Genomic DNA, 20,669 nt, shown 5'->3' with positions numbered 1-20,669 from the left:
TAACTATGTGTCGTAAATATATATTTTCGAATGAAAAGTTCAAATGTACTGCAATTTTTTTCAAAAATAAAACATTAGGACTGTGCGGCATATTTCCTACATTTATATGATCCGAAGTTCCTAGAGTTTAAACTATACTAAAATTGTGTATTACCCTTCCTTTCACTTTGGGCCTTCCTCAGAATTCAATTTGGCTGCTATTCATTTGTATTTATCCGGATAATATTCCCAAGTTATGTTTCTGTGAAATGCAACATATAGATCATATCTGAGAACCAGTACGTAAACAGGAGTGGTTTGTGAAACAGCTGTATTTAAACGTGCAACCTATAATTACACAGGCAAATGTGTCATCTACTGTCTGCACTGGCGTCTAATTTAAAATGACTTTTCCTTAAAGAACTGTTTCAATCACCTACTGTTATTACATATCGCAGACCCCAAAAATAAAAGATATACTTATTACACCTTAAGTAATAAAAAAACAATTGACCACTAAAATCGGGTGTTACAAAAAATGCAGAAAAAGCAATTGTATGTGCTATTATGTCGCCAACAATGAAAACTGTTTCACTAGCACAGCAACAAAGCAGCGATAAAAAATCTATGTAGGCTTTAATTGTTAAACGGAAATTAGTATTCATATGTTACTTTTGGAACTTGCAAGCTGCAAGATGCTGGCAAAACAGAAACTAAATTCAACATCAGACTTTAGGAGGTAACTACTCAATCACGAGACACCTCTTAAGACCATGACATACTTTAGAAAATATCACCTTTCAAATAAAAGAAGTAAACTGTAATTGGAAAACCCATGGTAGAAAACAGAGAGAAAGAGAGAGAGAGAGAGAGAGAGAGAGAGATTTTGGATGCATCAGTTACGTACTCTCGAACCTGAAGGACTGAAGGAGAGATATGAAAAGTAATTTTATCAACAACCAACGTTATAAATATTGAACTTCATCTTTTTAACTAACACAAATATTTGTTTTAATCTATTAATGTACAATCAGCTGCAAATATGTATATGCCTCTTTTTATAACTGTTGAAACTTTTTTTTCGTTCGCTTAATGATATATCAATAATTAATACAATGGATTCATTATCAATATTTTATGAACAATTATACCAAAACATTCCCTTTCCTTTTTTTCCTTTGTCTTATTAATATTGTTTGCTATCTATTTATTAAAGGGTCCATACCAGTAGTAACAGTTAACCAGTCAATCTACTCGGGAACCACGGGACAGTCTGTTACTTTACAATGTACAGTTTCCTCACCAGAAAGCACTCTTCAGTTTGTGTCGTGGATTTTCAATAATGGTGTATCTTCAAATAACATTACACAGTTAACCAATACAACGAAATATAATGGAATATCAACTACCACACCGTCTCTAACCATATTTAATCTGTCTTCAACTGATGTTGGGACCTATACATGTACAGCTACGAACACTGTAGGCGCCGGAAAGAGTAATATAATAAGACTCAGCGTCACGGGGAGTAAGTAATGTAGAGGCATAATAAGAATGGCAGTTTGTTTGAAAAAGTAATGGACCATTGATGAAATTTGCCTTGTATAAGTGATTATTAAAACAACAAAAGTGCATATTTGAAAGGCTCAAAGTCGTGATTTTCTCACACTGTCAATTACATAAATAAACAATGAATACAATACAAAGTCTTTTATTGTCAATTATGACGCCCAATAATGTGAGCAGTACAATTTCATTCACGTGATTACATGTTGATTACATTGATTATTATAACAATTAAACAAAATCAATTCTTTCTTTGCAGAACAAATTTCTACAGATATAATATATATAGTTGTATAATATAATATAGATGGAAAACTTACCGGTGACTAAGCTGTATCTATATTTTACAGAGAATTAAATTTCTCTCTTTTTATAAAGTCCACAATAATAAACTTACTTTTTTAATGATAACATTATCCTCAGATGACATGAACCAGATTAATTTTGATTTATTTGTGATGATATTATATATAAAGATATTATTATATGATGATTGAAGAGGTTGTGCAACGTCCATCGGCAGATACGGGATGCATATTCAGAATCTTTCTAGTAAACTCACTGGATGCATTTTGACTGATATTTGATTCTTAATATATATTCTTAATAATATATATAATTTTTCAAAATGACAAACAAACAACCCCTTTGATATTGAGAAAAAAATTAGTAAGTTTGATTGCAAGAACTTAGGTTTAAAGTTCTACAAATCGTTCTCGGGGTAAATTAAAAGTCATGTAATTTAGCTGTTATGGGAGAGTTAGGTCGTACTCCATTGCATATTGACATTATTTGTTTTCATTCTTAAGTTTTTGCAAAGAATTAATGGTTTAGAAAAGGATCATTTGTTAAAACAAGCCCTTTTCACAAGTATTGACAATCAGACATGTAATAAGTCATCTTGGTATTCTAATATTGTATATATTTTAAAATGTATTGAAGTTGATATAGACACTTTTGACGTTGAAAAAGTTAAAATTCAAGAGTCTATTCTAAATTAAGGTAAATTGTATGGCTTTCCAAATACCGTTTCGATTCCTAACATCACTGAAGATACATAAATTGTCGAAATCCGGATATGGTGTACATATTTTTGCACCTCATGTTTGCGGTATACCATCTTTTCCGCAAGTTTATTGTTTTCTGTTTGGTAATAAATTAATGATAAGATCTATTTTGTTATACTTGTGATCCGTTTATTTGGCGATCGACAATGGCAGTCAGAAGGGTTTAAGAACATTAGTTGTTCGACCTGCTAGTCAAATGCATTTTGTTAAAATATACTCTTTCACTCATTTGGTCTTTTGGAAAATGTTGTTTGTGCTGTATTTAGACCCCTCTACCATGAAATTTGTTTTGCATGCACACGTATAAAAAATGCGGTTTTTATCCAACGCAATCATTGGTTTGAACGTTGTTTTCAATTTAGACTTGTTTATATTTTTTCGTTTGGGCTTGTATTATATTTGCCTTCGGGTTTATATAATCCGTTCATCCTATTTTGACTCTTTCAAAATTCAAGAGTCTATCCTAAATTGAGGTAAATTATATGGCCTTCCAAATACCGTTTCGATTCCAATCATCACTGAAGAGACATAAATTGTCGAAATTTTGATATGGTGTACAAATGTTTGCACCTCATGTTTGCGGTATACCATCTCCGCAAGTTTATTGTTTTCTGTTTGGTAATGAATTAATAATAAGATTTATTTTGTTAATCTTGTGATCCGTTTATTTGGCAATCGCCAATGGCAGTCAACAGGGTTTAAGAACATCAGTTGTTCGACCTGCTAGTCAAATGCGTTTTGTTAAAATATTCTTTTTCACTCATTTGGTCTTTTGGAAAATGTTGTTTGTGCTGTATTTAGACCCCTCTACCAAGAAATTTATTTTACATGCACACGTATAAAAATTGCGGTTTTTATCCAACGCAATCATAGGTTTGAACGTTGTTTCAATTAAGACTTGTTCATATATATATATATATATATTCCAAAAGACCAAAAAGTGAAAAGTATAAATTTTAACAAAACGCATTTGACTAACAGGTCGAACAACTGATGTTCTTAAACCCTGCTGACTGCCATTGGCGATTGCCAAATCAATTGATCACCAGATGTAACATAGATCTTGATTATTAATTCAATAACAAACAGAATGCGTTTTGTTAAAATATACATTCACTTTTTGGTCTTTTGGAAAATGTTATTTATATATATATATTTCTCTAATTCTTCGTCAATTTATCCCTTTCTGCACCCATTGTATAAAAAAAATGTAATCAATGTGTGGTTCGTTTGAACTCAGTTCATCATTGGTTAAAATCCGATTATAACGTCAAATTTACTTGCTTTCCTCTGAATTTCCTATTGTGACGGCATGAAAAAAGGCGACCATGTCTGATGACGTCACATAGAAAGAACACATCTTTTTACAGATCATTCGAAAAGACGGAATAAGTTTGCCTGCATATTGTTTGAAAATCATTAGTGAAACAGATTCCACCACCAAATCTCGTGTAATATGATATTTATCCACTCTCGACAGTTAAATTTTAAATATTTAAAACGCTCGGCGAGCCTCGCGTTTTAAATTTGAAAATTTAACTGTCTCGAGTGGATAAATATCGTATCACACTCGATGCAGTGGTAGAATCTATATGTATATGCTCGGAAACGAGCCCTAAGATTTGATTTAATAAATATTCTATATTATTTCTTTTTGGTTGAACTAATCTAAATTTACTACGCGTACTCTTAGATCGATATTTGTGTCTTTTGTCAACTATTTGTTATTGCATCATGTCGATCACGCTCTTTCCAACTATAATAAAAAAAATCATTGTAGCTATCGAAGTATGTTAATAATTATGTATGCTTTTTTTTAGATATACTTACTGTTACCATTCCACAGTCATCCTACAGTGTTTTAAATGGTCAAATGATAACTATACCTTGCATTGTTACCGGAACTCCCACTCAGACTAACGTGTTCTGGAGACAGGTGGTCAATGGTGTTCCAACTAACGTAGTTATAAATGGTAACAGTAGATATACTGGAGGTTCCACCTCAACTCCATCATTGACAATAACCAACACAGAGAATTCCGATGAAGGAACATACGTATGCTATGCTACAAACATTGTTGGTACATCTAACAGTCAAAATTCATCTTTAAACGTTATTGGAGGTAGGTAAATTAAAAATTAATAGTACATTAATGATACATTTCACAAAGTTATTCATGGATCTCGAAATAAAAATTCTTTCTTGTATATCTTTTTTAATGTGTTATTTAGTATTAACCGATAATATGTCTTTTGTTCTATCCAATATGTTTTGGTTAGAAGACCAATAATCGATCTATTTACATTTAAATGTAATGTCCACTTAATTCTTATAGAAAAAAATCTCTTTTATTGCCAGGCGTTCCAAATGTGACAATTGCAGGATTTAGTTTTCACGTTCAAATATGCAATTCCATAACAATAGAATGTACTGTTACCGCCATTCCTGTTGTTACTAGTGTGTATTGGACCAGAAATGTGACCGGACAGATAACCAATATAGGGCCCTCATACAATCCTAGTAAATACGGTGGATCTACTACCGTCACACCATCTCTAACTATATTTAACGCTAACTTCAGTGACGAAGGAAACTACCAGTGCTTCGCCACAAATTCTATAGGAACTGGTTCAAGTCAGGAGACATCACTTGATGTACAAGCAGGTAAGATTATTTCTTGTCACGTCTTTTTTATTGGAACTGGAACTTTCAATTTTTTCTCTTGTTGAAATAAAGTCATTATACGGTTATCTAGACCATGACTACTTTTTTATTGGTTAATAAAGTAGTTGATTTTTATGTTTCATCGAACCTTTTTGTATAGATGATGACAATTCATTGTTTATATATATATATATATATATATAACTCGTCTAAACATCAGCCCAACAAGTGTTAGATCTGTAAATTTGCTATCGCAAATATTTTGTTCTTCCCTCGCCAGGATTCGAACTCATGCAACTGAGATATCGTGACACCAAATCGCCTGCACTGTATCCGACGCGCTAGACCACTCGACCACCTAGGCTTCACAAAAATAAAGCTTTCGGTGGCCGGGTGTTACCTTTCCTCGTCAGTTTTAATCTAGCGTCGTAATACAGTACATGATATACATGTATAAGGCATGAAGATGGAATTGTTACAGATCAGATCCATCGGATCACCAGCAGTGATGGTGATACATGAAAGCAAATTTACAGATCTAACAATGTTGGGCTGATGTTTAGACGAGTTGTATATATATTACAATTTAAAATTCGCAGACTACATTTCACATCAAATAATAACAGTTCCTATAATATATTTTTTTTTCTAGAGATCCCAACAGTACATGTTAACTTTCCAAGCTACAATGTAAATTATTTTAGCTCGATAATTCTTATATGTTCCGTTGTTTCGAAACCTGCTGTTATACGAGTTTACTGGAAAAAGACTTTGGATGGAACAACAACAGATATTGATGTCACCAATAGTGGCGGGAAATATTCCGGTTCCACGATTTCTACTCCATCTCTGACTATTATCAATGCTGCATCAACCGATGAAGCAAACTATACATGTTATGCCATAAATTGTGTTGGATTTGGACAGAGTACAGATATCTCATTAAATGTGATCGGCAGTAAGTAATGGAGACTGCGTTAGTGTACATAAGCATTTAAAATGAATGCAGATTTATTTTATTAACTAGTAGTTGGTTTTTTTTTGTAATAGTAAAGTAACTATTGGGCTTTCAATGAGAATAATATTTTCAAATACACCTTTTAAAAATCAAGTTATCAATATATCATGAGAGGACTGTTTAACTAGCACTACAAATCAAAAACCGTACATAACCGTATTTCTTCCATATCTTATAAGAAATGTAGATCTTTAAAACTGCGGTTAGTTAAAATATGAATTTATTTTGACGATTTCAGAGAAACCAACTGTTACAATACAACAAAGGATATATAATGTCAACTATGGTATTACTGCTGTTCTTGTATGTTCAGTCACAGCAAATCCAGCTCATACAATCGTTTACTGGCGAAAGATAAAGGATGGCGTTACTTCAGATATATATGTAGCTAACAGTAACAACAAGTACAGTGGTTCTACAGTCAGTAACCCGTCTCTACAAATAAATAACACTGATTTTAACGATGAAGCATATTATGTTTGCTTTTCTTCAAATATTGTTGGAACTGGACAAAGTACACAGACGTTCCTAGATGTGTCTGGGGGTAAATTACCAATATTTTATCATTGCAATACTATAATTATTTGTGTCTTTGTGTCTTAGATAACTGTTTTATTTTTGAAATATGTAACTATCGAATTTCGAATTGAGAAGTATTATTCCAAAATTTTCTTTGGCGTCAATTTTGTATTTTTAAACGGTTTTAGTACTTTTTATACATGTTTGACAAATATTTGAAAAAGATATGTATAGTATTTGCAGCCCTTCTGAAACAGTATGATACCTTTTATTTGGCAGATATTCCTGTGGTTATAATATCTGTCAACACTTATTCGGTTTTACTAAGCGGTACAGTAACATTGCAATGTACAGTTTCCTCTAACCCAGCTCATACCTCTGTCACGTGGCAAAGAAGAGTTATCGGTGTACTCACTACAGTAACAGTTGATGGGTCCAGAATATATGGTAGCACTGTCAGTTCACCATCTCTCATAATCAGTAATGCTGTATCTGGTGACGAAGGGAACTATATCTGTACTGCAACCAATGTTGTTGGAAACGGATCCAGTCAACAGACATTCTTAGACGTCACAGGAGGTAAGCTTTTTATGTACCAATATTTCAGGTATTTTGCTTAATTTTTACGGCATGTTTATATTCATTGATTAAAGTTTTGTAATTAAATTGTTCATGCTTTAGATTGAGGTTTGGTCAGGTATTAAAATACATCTGTGACGTAAGTTGTTTTTTTTCAAACTCAGCATTATTTGACAAGAATAGAGATTTAGTCTCCATTATTCATCTTCATTTCATTCATTTTGAGGTTTTGTTGAATGGATATTTCCATATGTACTTTTTTCAAAAGCGTTCACCCATGTTGACAAATCTAAAAGATGTAATGCAATATTGAATGAAGGTAAAAACTTACTAAAACTGCTGATGAAATATTCGCAGTTTTTTTCCGATGAAAATTTTAGCTGAATTTCTTTAGTATCCAAGCGTTGTAAAACGAATTGTATCCATCGAGTACCATTCCTCTTCTATGGATCTATATAATATCAACTGTGTAAACTCAGTTGAATTGCTTTGAAGTATTGAACTTACTAACATTATTTATTAATGAAAATAAGAGAAAAATATATTTTATTTAAAAATTAGCTTTAACAATAAGATTAGGGTTAAATGAAATAAATAGTTTAGGAAACTGAAATTGTAAAAAGGCGTATTCTGTATGTCATTCAAATGTTTGTTGTTATAATTTGAATATAATACTAACGAATACGAGTACTGAAATTTCCAGCGCCCCAAGTCAAGATCGAACACGGGACTTTCAGCACTGTAGCTATCGGTCTTAACCACTAGACCACGAACCCACACACAATTATGTTGATTTACATGTTTTCTTTGGTTGTGTTTTTTTCCGTGACTCGGGGCGCTGGAAATGTTCACCCTCCCATACACTGATCTGGTACCTAGACGGTACTATGGGGGCCTCGGTTGTCAATGTTTTCCCTACTTTGACCTGTAAATCAATTTTCTGATTTCTCTCCGATTTGTCTGTTTCCACCGAGTGGCCCAGTGGTTCTCTTCGAGTTCTTCGGCTTCCTTCACCATAATAACAGACTTCCTGGTGTCCAAGCAATGCCTTTGAGTTGGGGTTGTCCTTGTAAAAAGTGTCTTTAATACGTTATTGACGCATCTTCCTTGATCCCGATGTGGATTGTACATGGATACCACTGTGCCCTCGCAGCTCTCAAAGGGGGGGGGGGGGGGGGGGGGTGTGGTCTTCAGATAGCGGAAGAATTTACCAGTACATACATGGTAAGATATACTATAGAGTACGGAAATATATAACACAAAATAAATAATTTTGTTGTTCATACAGAAGTGAAATTTATCGTCATACCAAACACTTATCAAAGGTGGAAAATATTAAAAATAGTGAGACGAGATATATAAAATAAGTAAACAGTAAATAACAAAAATGCATTAAAAATTGTATCAACAGGCCAAATTAACACGCAAGTACGATTTGAGAGCACTCTCATTTACTGAAAACCAAATAAAATCCAAAAAACAATTAATAATAAACAATCATGCATCAGAGACTAAATAGTGTCTGTTTGTTTTGTTCAGACATAGTTGTCAATATATTGGAATTGTATGCGACTGTCTTACGAATGAGAAGTTCAGCTAGCTATAACACCTGCTTTAATCCACCATTTTCTAGTTCACAAAATGCCTGTACCACGTCAGGAATATGACAGCTTGTATCCATTCGTTTGATGTGTTTGAGCTTTTGATTTTGCCATTTGCTTAGGGACTTTCCTTTTAAAATTTTCCTTGGAGTTGGGTATCTTTGTTATTTTACTATTTGCTAATTAGACGTTTGTCTACTTCTAGCACATGTTATATGTTGTAAGTGTTTGGTGGTTGCGAGAATCAGTTGTGTTTCTTTCTTTTTTTTCAATGCAAATTCTCCCCTTTTCCAATTAATAAGTTTGTTACTTTTAAAATCTTTACCAAAGGTGATTAATAGAAACAGTATTTTTTAGATATTCCTACAGTCACAGTCGCTCAGAATCAATATTCTGTTAACTACAGGCAAACTGTAACACTGATATGTACAGTACAAGCTAATCCAATGGTGACAAGTGTTAACTGGAGAAAAATTGTAAATGGAAATGCAACAAGAATAAATATGAACAATGTGCGGTATACAGGTTCGACTGTAATTTCACCCTCACTAACCATCGCTGCCTTGGAGTTATCTGATAAAGGACACTATCAATGTTCTGCACAGAATAGTGTGGGTACTGGATATAGTAAACAAACATTTTTAGATGTGATTGGAGGTAAGAAAGTAAAATTTTGTTGAATTAATGTAAACATCTATGCTTATACTTTTTTAAAGAACAGAGTCAAACGATATCAAAGTAACATTCAAACTAACAAGTATTTGCACATTTGTCATAGTTCCAATTCTATCTTTTTTAATTGAGTTATTTTTGTTTTTTTTTTCTTAATTTCTGAAATCATATATGTGAAGTCTTTTTTTTTCTCATTTACTCATTTATTCCCGAATCAGACGAAATGGTATATGCGACAATCCTAAACAAACTAGAAATACACATATTAAGGTTACTATACGGCCTTTAACAGTAGCAAACTGTTTAATCTATATGCCCAGCTTCAAACGGCTTCAGTTCTATAAACAAAATAAGGCCAGCATTAAATTGATTCGTGTCTAATCGATGTATATGGCTGCTAATGCGGCGTAAAGCAATCACCAATCAATCAATCAATTATATGGCAAGTTTTACATAGCGCTTTATGGAGGAAATTATGAAAGAACTCAATGGTCAAATATTTAGCATCGGCACTAATCTTAACAAATAACACATACGGAGAGTACACTTTTCTCTATCATACAAATGGGTGCAGTCCTAACCTGTACAGCAATCTAACTTGCTTACCAGATATTGTGACTAGTCAAAGTAAACCTGCGACAGGAATTAAGACTGCACTGACCAGTCCTAGTACCACAATCAAATTAACTTGAAAAACAGACTTGGTCGTAGGACTGTATATAGGACTGCTGAAAATGTTTACTTTGATACAGGTCCCCTACTATTATAAGTTTACTTCGAAACCAGTCTTCCAATAAGTTAACTTTAATTCTATCCGATCGAACCAGACATAATCTCAAGCTAATTTTGGCTGGTCTGCTCAACAATACGTTAACTTGTTACCGGGACCGCTTTTCGTCGATTTATCAAATATTTTTAATTGTCTTTATTTCTATATATATAAGCAATACACGTGGTCATTTGTCATCTTGTTAGAGTGTCCGTATAACTATCGGATGGATGTCTTCAACATGAGCACTTGTAACGTTTCGTTAAATCCACTTTCAAGGAAATCATGGTAGATAGTTACTCCATATGCAGACGTGAATTGTGCTCTATAGATATGGAAAGTTCACATTTTATAAACTGCCTTCATCCCTTTGTCGTTGAGTTTTGTTTTCAACCGCCCGTTTACGTATATTTTTCTAGATGAAAATTAAAATATGAGGCTTACCTAACTGCATCTGTGGTATCCTTTATATCAAATTCGATGTTAAAATGTCTATAAAGCAAACGATTAATAGACCGTATTGTTTTTCAGACGTTCCATCTGTACAAGTTTTGTCCAACACCTTTTCAGTAATTTTTGGAGGCATAGTAGTCCTTGGTTGTCAAGTTATTGCCAATCCATCGGCAACAAACGTTTATTGGCAAAAACTTGTGAATGGTGTTCTTATAACAGTTGATATGAGTACAAATAACTTTAACAAGTACAGTGGATCTACAGTACAATCTCCTTCTCTAACTATCATTAGTACTACAGAGGCGGATCAAGGGAATTACGTCTGTTCTGCTACAAACTCAGCCGGAACAGCTTCCAGTAGTCAGACGTTTTTGGATGTTGTAGGCAGTATGTGACGTTATAAATAGAGATTTTGAGAAATATTTTTCTTATAAATTCACAAAATGTATTATATTGCTTGAAATCCTTAGTGCGTTCCTTCAGATAAATTTATAAACCTTAAAATCTCTATAAAACTGACAAACGTGAAAGCAAAATACAACACATGATAGACACAGTTAATATATTAATAATTACTTGCAAGTTATGTGCTAAACAGAGGAACACACCATGTACATATAGGCAGTAGTTAATACAATGAATGTTGATCTCCAGTTCTGAAAATGGGCTATACCTTTCTAACGTATATTGCATGCATTTTTGTTGCACTTACAGTAAGGCTTTGTTGTACAAAAACGTAAATTTCTCATTCAATCCTTTCCCCAAATTTAGACTAGGATGTATTTTTTAATATGAAAAACTAGCTTGTCAATCGTAACTATTGTGCTCTTGTCACTGTCGTGCAATGTTGTTTTCAACTAGGGACATGTCATAAGGTCATTGGACTATTAAACTATACTAATGCAAACACATATTTATGTTTTATAGATATACCCACAGTAAGTATACCTCGGAGTACATACAGTGTAAATGTTGATAGTCAAATTACTATTCCTTGTACTGTGTCAGCCAATCCCTTAGAGACCAATATCTACTGGACCGTAACAGTCGGCAGCAACGCAGAACAGACCATATCCATGACGAATACCCAGAAATATCAAGGATCTTCTATAAACTCACCTTCACTGATCATTCTCAGTACGACTCAGAGTGACTCTGGTGTTTATAGATGTCATGCAACAAACAATGTTGGTACCGGACAGAGTAATCCGACCACACTTAATGTTGTGGGAAGTAAGTACAGCCTTTTTAAGTTAACGGTTAAAGATGGATGCTTAACTTTAAAGGTCGTAAAGATGCTAAATGTTTTTTAAAAGTTAAATATGCATATATGTATTTGAACGCCGAAGAGTTACTATAAACCGCATTTACAGGGTCTTTCGTGTGAAAGAAAACTATTTATCATATCTTCAAAAATGTACAGCGTTAAGATTATTGTCTTATTCGCCGATAATTTTTTGCAGCAACCATGAATCATCTCCTTATCACTGTGACAACTGCATTGTTAGGAACTGTTAATAGGTTCTAAAAAAAGATTTAATACACCAAACATTTAACAACTGTTATGACAAACTTTGATAAAAAAAAATTAGAAACACATAAACAAAATAAAGAAAGAAAAAATAACTCTACTGTACGTCTTAGTTTTCACGTGTTCCACGATTCTGTATTGATTGTTTATTAAGGTAACGTTCAATAAAATGCGGCAATCAAACACGTAAGTTAATTACCAAACAGCTCTACACATGGAAAACTTTAGACTGAGCATCGCAAACCCTATCATCAATTGGGGGCATCTCGTGTGTCCCGGAATTGTAAGCAGATCCTTCCCAACATGTGGAACCCGTCTAAGGAAGGTTTGTTTTATATACAAATAAGCAGATTTGGTAGGATTTAAAAAAAACACAACTCTTCATCAGTGACCTTATGAAGTAGAAGTAAACATCAATAAGTCGCCGTAATGACATTATTTAGTATTATTTGAAGTAGTAACACAATATTCAAAGTTCTTTTTTACATTTTGATGTACATATATAATTTATTGTTTTCTTTGATACAGATATACCAACAGTGACTGTTGGACAACCTATTTACCTTGGTAATTACGGACAGGCTGTGCAGCTAGTATGCAGTGTAAGTGCCACACCCATCCACACACAGGTTTACTGGACTAGAATCCAGAACGGACTGCCAGTGACCATTTCTATGACAAACACAGCTAAATTTAGCGGTTCTATCGTCAGTAATCCAACTCTTACTATCAATAACGTGGATCAAAATGATGAAACTTATTATATTTGTTATGCAACAAATACAGTTGGAACTGGACAGAGTCAACAGACCTATGTAGATGTTATCGGAAGTATGTATAAAGTTATTTTCATCTATTCATTTATCTGGATATTACTTTCTTTACCAGTGCACACTTTGCAGTCATATAAAACATATAGATGACGGAGACACTTCCAACCGGAACTACATCACCTACATGTACATGATTTACTTAACCTGTACCCACAGTTTTATTTTGTTCTATTTTTTGTAAATAAAGGCAACAGTAGTATACCGCTGTTCGAAATTCATAAATCGATTGAGAAAAAAACAAATCCGGGTTACAAACTAAAACTGAGGGAAACACATCAAATATAAGAGGAGAACTACGACACAACAGAAACACAACATTAAAATGTAACACACACAGAAACGAACTATAATATAACAATGGCCATTTTCCTGACTTGTAACAGGACATTTTTAGAAAAAATGGTATAACATTATTACTACTATAGAACACTTCAAGTGGAGAGGTAGGTTGGGTAATTAACGGGTGGTAAGTAGAAAACGTCATTCATAAAATCTGAATTTGAAACCAAATTTAGAATTTTATTTCATAATTTTTTTATTGAACTCCTGAGAAACATACAAACGGATAAATTACAGACCCTTACCTCACTAGTTGCAGGGTTATTTACTGTGGCTCTGCATCTCTATATCCTGGTATATTCTTTTTACATTATACCATTTAAAAAAATATCATTCTGCACTCTATACGGTCTTTCCAAAGCCTTTTTTATTTTGTCTCTTTTATTTATTTGAACTGCATATAACAACAAATACTAGTCTTTCTGAAGAGTTTAAAAACAATCTGTTATATACACATTACATTAGAATAGAATCTTAACATCCACATTTCTCTAAAAAAAATGATGAAAGTTGTATCTGTAGACCAGTCAGCTGACTCTAAAATACTCTTCATACCAGCACCATTGAATGAGGTCCATGAAGGTCCAATTGCTCTCGTACTGTGAGCTTTATTTTTCAAATCTGTGATTTTGAAATCCAATTGTAGTCATATTCAATAACCACCTAGAAACTGTTGGTGAAGTTCCTGGTTTAAAAGGTTTTAGAGAAAGAAAGAAAAGTTGCCTTCATTTTTTCTAATTTCTTTAATCATAAAGTTAACATATCATTATCATATAAAACTGTGATATTTGTATTTTCGGAAAAAATATATATATAAACTTCTGTAAAAAAACATTTCTAGCGCAACTACTTATTTTTTAGTTTCCTTGTTTTATTTTTATTGTATGTAAAATGTAGGCAATAGGTACTTAGTCATGATGTGATCATATATCTGAAGACATAAATCAATATTTAAATGTGTTTCTTAAATTGACAAAGGATTACTTTGATGATGCCTCTCTTATACATTGTTTTGCAGGTCCACCTGAAATTGCTATTCAGTCCAATAGGTACACTGTACTTCTCGGACAGACAGTTACTCTTGTCTGTACAATATCCGCTAACCCAAATGCCACAAGTGTACGGTGGTATAAAGTTATAAATGGAGTACAAACTTCTCTCTCTACCAATGCTGGGAAATATAACACGCCAACTGTCAGCAGTCCTAATCTGATTATCAACAGTGCTGCTCAGAGTGATATTGGTTACTATGTCTGCACAGCAACTAACGTTGTCGGAACCGGAACCTCATCTCAGACCTATTTGGCTGTTACAGGAAGTAAGTGTGTTCTGATATAAACGAAAGAAACCAGCTACTGAGAAAGTTTGAAAGTATCAAGGTCTTTGTCTGTCAAAAAATTAGGAAATACTGCTTTTCCAATACAATCTGTTGTTTCTTAATATAATTAGAAACAAGTAAGATTAATTCAGCTAATAAATTTTTGAGACATAAAATAATACAACTAACAGAATCATATTATTATTTATTTTTAGAAATAATTAAATGGCACTCTCATTACAATTTCGATTATAAATGAATGGTAATTAAGAAAGAAAAATACATGAATTATTATACAATTATTGACTATTGATAAGGTTGATTCAATGATTTATCAACCCCCGAGATATGATATCCATCGAGGCCAACGGCCGAGAAGAATTTCATATCTGTTGGATTGATAAATCATTGTATCAACTGAAAAAAAGTTAACAATCGTTTTATTATATGACTCTTTTATCATTCTCAAGTTGTTTAGTATTTGAAGAAGATTATACTTTTAAAACTGCTCCTTGATTTAATACTAAATATATTATCTGCTTTTGCAGTTATCAATTTTCATCAGTTGATAGATTCAATAAAGTTTAGAAAGGAAAAAATTCACCGAAAACAAGAAAAAGAAAAAAACACATCTAAAACAAGAAGAAAAAGAAAAACGGAAATTTACATAACGTCATAAAACCGAATTTAAAGAAGTTGTCTTGGAATATCTATATGTAAGTACACGGACGCTGTCCTAACTCTTATATTAACCTCTCGTGCTTTTTTCCGCGGTGAATATAATGATTTAACAAAGAGGATTTCCCATTCTTTTAGCAATGAGAAAACAGAAAATTTATAGTCCTATAATAATTGAATTTGTTAAACAATACTTAACTGATAGACTCTGATATTGCTTAACTTGTAATAATGTTTGATAGTTGTAACGCATAAAATAATTTAATTTACAGAACTATATATGAATGTTGTGAAAAATAATTAAGTGAACAAAATTTCTTTTGTAGATTTACCAACAGTTACTGTAACTTTATCAAATTACAACGCTAACATTGGTGCGACTGCGACTCTTGGTTGTACTGTTGTGGCCTCCCCTGCTGCCACTAATGTATACTGGCAACGTATTGTTAACAATCTACAACAAAGTATTGATACAACCTCCTCCAACTCACGATACAGTGGTTCTACAGTCTCTAGTCCGTCACTCGTTATTACTAACGCTCAGTCATCGGATGAAGGAAACTATATATGTTATGCTACTAATAGCATTGGAACTGGTAACAGTCAGCAGACTTATCTCAACGTCATTGGAAGTAAGTTGTTTACGGATGTCAATTTTAAAAACAGATTTTCCCTTAATATTTGCACAGTTTTCAGTGCAATAATTCAAAATTTTTTAATCTTAAGAAAACATGATTTTAAAAATAATATGTATATAAATATGTATATATGACCAGAAAAACATAACTTAAGCTGAATTTGGCAAAACCTTTCGGAGATTTGGATCAACAATGCTCTTAAAGTTTTGCCTTTTGAATTGCTCTGCAGTGTTGTTGGTTGTACGCATCTACCGTATAGAATTTTAATTCTCGTATATCTTAAAAGTTTATTGTATATTATCAAATACCACATCAATTAAAACTGCAAATTAAGTTTTAAATTTATGCAAACAAAGTGATGAAAGAGACTTATTATGCCTTACTTTTACTGAAATATCAACATTTGATTCAATAAAATTGAGAATGGAAATGGGGAATGTGTCAAAGAGACAACAACCCGACCATAGAGCAGACAACAGCCGAAGTCCACCAATGGGTCTTTATATGCAGCGAGAAACTCTCGCACCCGGAGGCGTCCTTCAGCTGACCCCTTAACAAATATGTATACTAGTTCAGTGATAATGGACGTCATACTAAACTCCAAATTATACACAGGAAACTAAAATTAAAAACGATACAAGACTAACAAAGGCCAGAGGCTCCTGACTTGGGACAGGCGCAAAAATGCGGCGGGGTTAAACATGTTTTTTGAGATCTCAACCCTCCCCCTATACCTCTAGCTAATGTAGAAAAAACAAACGCACAACAGTACGCACAGTAAAACTCAGTATAAGAGAAGTCCGAGTCCGATGTCAGAATGGGAAACAAATGAAAATAAACAAAATGACAATAATACATAAATAACAACAGACTACTAGCAGTTACTGACATGCCAGCTCCAGACCTCAATTAAACTGATTGAAAGATTATGTCTTCATCATATGAGTATCAGGCATAATCCCTCCTGTTAGGGGTTTAGTATTATACCGTCATAAAATATATGAGAAGAACATAACCCGTGTCATGCCAACAACTGGTTTTAAAATAAATGTGTTTAATTCCGATGTAAAGACCCTATAAGTGAATCAATATTAAAGCCAAAATAAGCAATCTTAAATGACCTGACAACAGTATCGTAACTATATCCCTTCTTAATAAGTCTGTTTAAAGGTTTTGTTACCTTTTTAGGTTAATACTGACATTTTTGTGCTTTGTAAAGTATATTACCATAAAAGATTGGATGTGAAATACCCGAACGTATAAGATGTCTGCATGTTGAGTTATATTTACGAATGATGTCCTTATACCGATGATAAAATTTAGTAAATGTTTTGACTAGTTAATGATATCGAAAACCCTGGTGTAATAATTATTCAAGTATTCATTTACGTCTATTTCAATGCAGTTATGCAAGTACCAACATAATTGACCACACTCATTTGCTTGCATAAACAACAGCTTTTGTGTTATGTAAATTGATATAACATTTTGATCAATTCTATATTTCGAGCATCAAATCCCATAATATTTGATAAAGATCATTTAGTTTCACATTTGCGTAAACAACATAAGCAGAGAAATCACCAGAATATGTTATACTTCACTTTTCTGACCAAATGGGTACATTATCCAACCCCCTACACGGCAATGGATTATTTGATAAATACTATTGTTTTTACTTTTACCAGATATACCAATAGTGACAGTTCAAGAAAGTGTGTACTCTGTCAACATCGGAGGTAGCATCAATCTCGTGTCCAATATACAAGCCAACCCACCTCATACCTCTGTCACGTGGCAGAAAAATATAAATGGAGTAACGACAACGGTTACAATATCTGGGAGGTTCTCCGGCGCTGCAGTAAACAGTCCAACTCTTACAATATCTAATGTCACTCTTGACGATGAAGGCTATTATGTTTGTGTTGCAACGAATAGTGTTGGAAATGGTCAAAGTTCTCAATGTTTTTTAGATGTCATCGGAAGTAAGTAATTCATTAAAGAAAAGAAAAGAATCGCTTAGAATAAAAACAAAATAAAATTACATTGCACACAAACGCATAGTTTTCTTCTCATTATAATCGATATATAAATGGTTCATCACATAAACACATTATGAGCTTTTACTTTGACAAAAACATTATATGATTCTAGGTTTAGTGGCTCTAGTAAACTTTTCTAAAAAAACAAGATTATAGCACAATTCCTTTATCCTTAGCCACGGTTAAGTGACCTAAATCTAAAATAACTGATACAAACTCAATTTATTTGTCCTATGTTTATTATGACTGTAATATTAAAGTATAAAACAACTATTCCATAGGTATCCCTACAGTAATTATAGGGTCAGACTACTACCCGGTGAACTACGGAAATACAGCAACCATTGAATGCAATGCTGTTGCTACACCAACAGAAACCAGTATATCGTGGCAGAAAATACAGAATAGTTTACCATCAACAGTAGTTATATCAGGGCGATACCAGGGTGGTACCGTGTCTTCCCCTAATTTGATTATCACTGATGTGGACAATACGGACGAGGCATTCTACATATGTTTTGCTACTAACAGTGTAGGAACTGGACAAAGTTCTCAGACCTACCTCGATGTACAAGGAAGTATGTATAACATGATATGAATATATAAAATACCAATACAATGCATGGCAATATACTTAACATTAATATACACCTATTGACTGGTTATGAGGGTAAAAGCAAGTTTGTTGTCCCTGAGATACCAACTATTGCTCGAGGTGAAGCCGAGCTTTGTTGTCCAATGAAAAATTAGTATGAAAAAGTACGGGAAATATGTTTATTAAACTATTGACCGGGGTAATAGTCTTTGAAACTATTGACTGGCAAATATTCTGTAGAATGAAATAGCACAAATATTTCATTCTTTTTTTATATAGAAAAAACATACTGAGGTATAATAATATATAATATTTACTACTACCACCACATGCAAATTGAAACAAAACATTTTTTTTATTCCTCATAACTAATAAGTGCAAAGAAACAATTTGTTTTTTAAACACGAAAGGTTCAGTGAATTGTTTTCATAAAAATCTTTTTACAGCTGTTCCCTACGTATGAATGCGTTGAAATATACCAAAGGGACATTTAAACTCATATCATAAATCGATTACAAACTTACAATGCTATGGAAAAAAAATAAAACGACCAACAAACAACTGTTTTATACATTATCTTAATTCTTTCACAGCTGTTCCTTCCGTACAGATATTATCCAACTATTACTCAGTGGAGATTTGTCTTTCTATCACGCTCCAGTGCACCGTGACAGCTAATCCATCTTATACAAACGTGACATGGAATAAGATAGTTAGCGGACAGCAAACTAATATAGGATCAAACAATAGATATTCAGGAGGAAGTACTAATACGCCTTCTTTAACTATATCGAATGCTGTTGACACAGACGAAGGGTATTACATATGTACCGCAGCAAATGCAGTGGGTACAAGTCAAAGTGCACAAACATATGTAGATGTTACCGGAAGTACGTATATGTTTGCTTCTTTTATCTTATATAATGAATATTTTATAAAACAAAATATATCTAATTAGGGCTCTCTCCACATAATATTGAATAGATTTGCAAGTTTTCCGTTACATATGTAATGCCATAGTGTTTTGCCGCTTGTTGTGTGTGTGTTCATTTGAACATATTTTATTACTATTATATGTACATATATACATATTTATCAGGCATGAAAATTCAACTTAAATGAAATTCATACAATTCTTATTTGTATCCAATTTCACTTATGTGTAGCGAAATAAACTCATCATAGATACCAGGATTGAAATTTTGTATTTGCGCCAAGAAATATTGGGTTTTTTTTATCGCATTGTAAATGTTTTCAACATTTTGATATTAACTTATTTATTTAGGAACTGAGATCATTCGTGGCAAACTAGCAAGAGCACATTTTTTTTTATTTATTGAAAAAATGGGGAATAAACGTCTACATATCGTTTAGACAGATCATTAAATATAAAATTTTGAATGGAAATTGGGAATAAGTCAAATAGACAACAACCCGACCAAAGAGCAGAAAACTGCCGAAGGCCACCAATGGGACAGAATCAAATAAGCGGCGGGGTTAAACATGTTTTGTGAAATCTCAACCCTCCCCCTATACCACTAACCAATGTAGTATAAAGAAACACATAGCAATACGGTTCAGTTTAAAAGTAGTCCGATTCCGATGTCAGAATAGGTAACAAAAGAAACTAAGCAAAATGACAATGATACATAAATATATTCCATGCATACTATATCTCGAAAAATACGATATTTCGCCACTGTCGATAGTTTTTATTTTAATGTTTAGAATGCTCAGTGAGCCTGGAGTTTTTATTTTTGAAAATTTTAGCGACTCTAGTTGGGAAATATTGTATTACACTCAATGG

The 20,669-nt window shown here is 33.0% G+C and overlaps 2 protein-coding genes across 2 annotated transcripts in view; both read left to right on the top strand.

Moving 5' to 3' along the window:
• The first annotated feature begins 4,485 nt into the window (after positions 1 to 4,485).
• On the top strand, positions 4,486 to 12,962 carry LOC127739134 (hemicentin-1-like). Its single transcript, XM_052250728.1, has 9 exons — positions 4,486 to 4,735; positions 4,972 to 5,277; positions 5,930 to 6,235; positions 6,534 to 6,839; positions 7,094 to 7,393; positions 9,352 to 9,651; positions 10,967 to 11,275; positions 11,816 to 12,114; positions 12,948 to 12,962. Exons 1-9 carry the CDS (start codon positions 4,486 to 4,488, stop codon positions 12,960 to 12,962), a joined length of 2,391 nt encoding a protein of 796 aa, XP_052106688.1.
• Positions 12,954 to 20,669, top strand: part of LOC127736699 (hemicentin-1-like) — a 41,120-nt gene continuing 33,404 nt past the window's right edge. The window contains exons 1-6 of the mRNA XM_052247286.1: positions 12,954 to 13,250; positions 14,610 to 14,909; positions 15,914 to 16,219; positions 17,914 to 18,210; positions 18,549 to 18,845; positions 19,456 to 19,752. Coding sequence (XP_052103246.1) covers positions 13,094 to 13,250; positions 14,610 to 14,909; positions 15,914 to 16,219; positions 17,914 to 18,210; positions 18,549 to 18,845; positions 19,456 to 19,752 — 1,654 coding nt within the window. The 5' untranslated portion in view covers positions 12,954 to 13,093. The remainder of the gene's footprint in view (positions 13,251 to 14,609; positions 14,910 to 15,913; positions 16,220 to 17,913; positions 18,211 to 18,548; positions 18,846 to 19,455; positions 19,753 to 20,669) is intronic.

This window comes from Mytilus californianus, unplaced genomic scaffold, assembly GCF_021869535.1.
Source record: "Mytilus californianus isolate M0D057914Y unplaced genomic scaffold, xbMytCali1.0.p SCAF_1, whole genome shotgun sequence".
Classification (NCBI taxonomy): Eukaryota; Metazoa; Mollusca; class Bivalvia; order Mytilida; family Mytilidae; genus Mytilus; species Mytilus californianus.
This window is presented reverse-complemented; position numbering and strand designations above follow the sequence as displayed.

Coding starts and splice junctions, on each gene's coding strand:
- LOC127739134 (XM_052250728.1), top strand. CDS start 4,486: ATGATAACTATACCTTGCATTGTTACCGGAACTCCCACTCAGACTAAC. Junction 9,652..10,966: donor ATTTTTAGATGTGATTGGAG/GTAAGAAAGTAA, acceptor ATTGTTTTTCAG/ACGTTCCATCTGTACAAGTT. Junction 11,276..11,815: donor GTTTTTGGATGTTGTAGGCA/GTATGTGACGTT, acceptor TATGTTTTATAG/ATATACCCACAGTAAGTATA.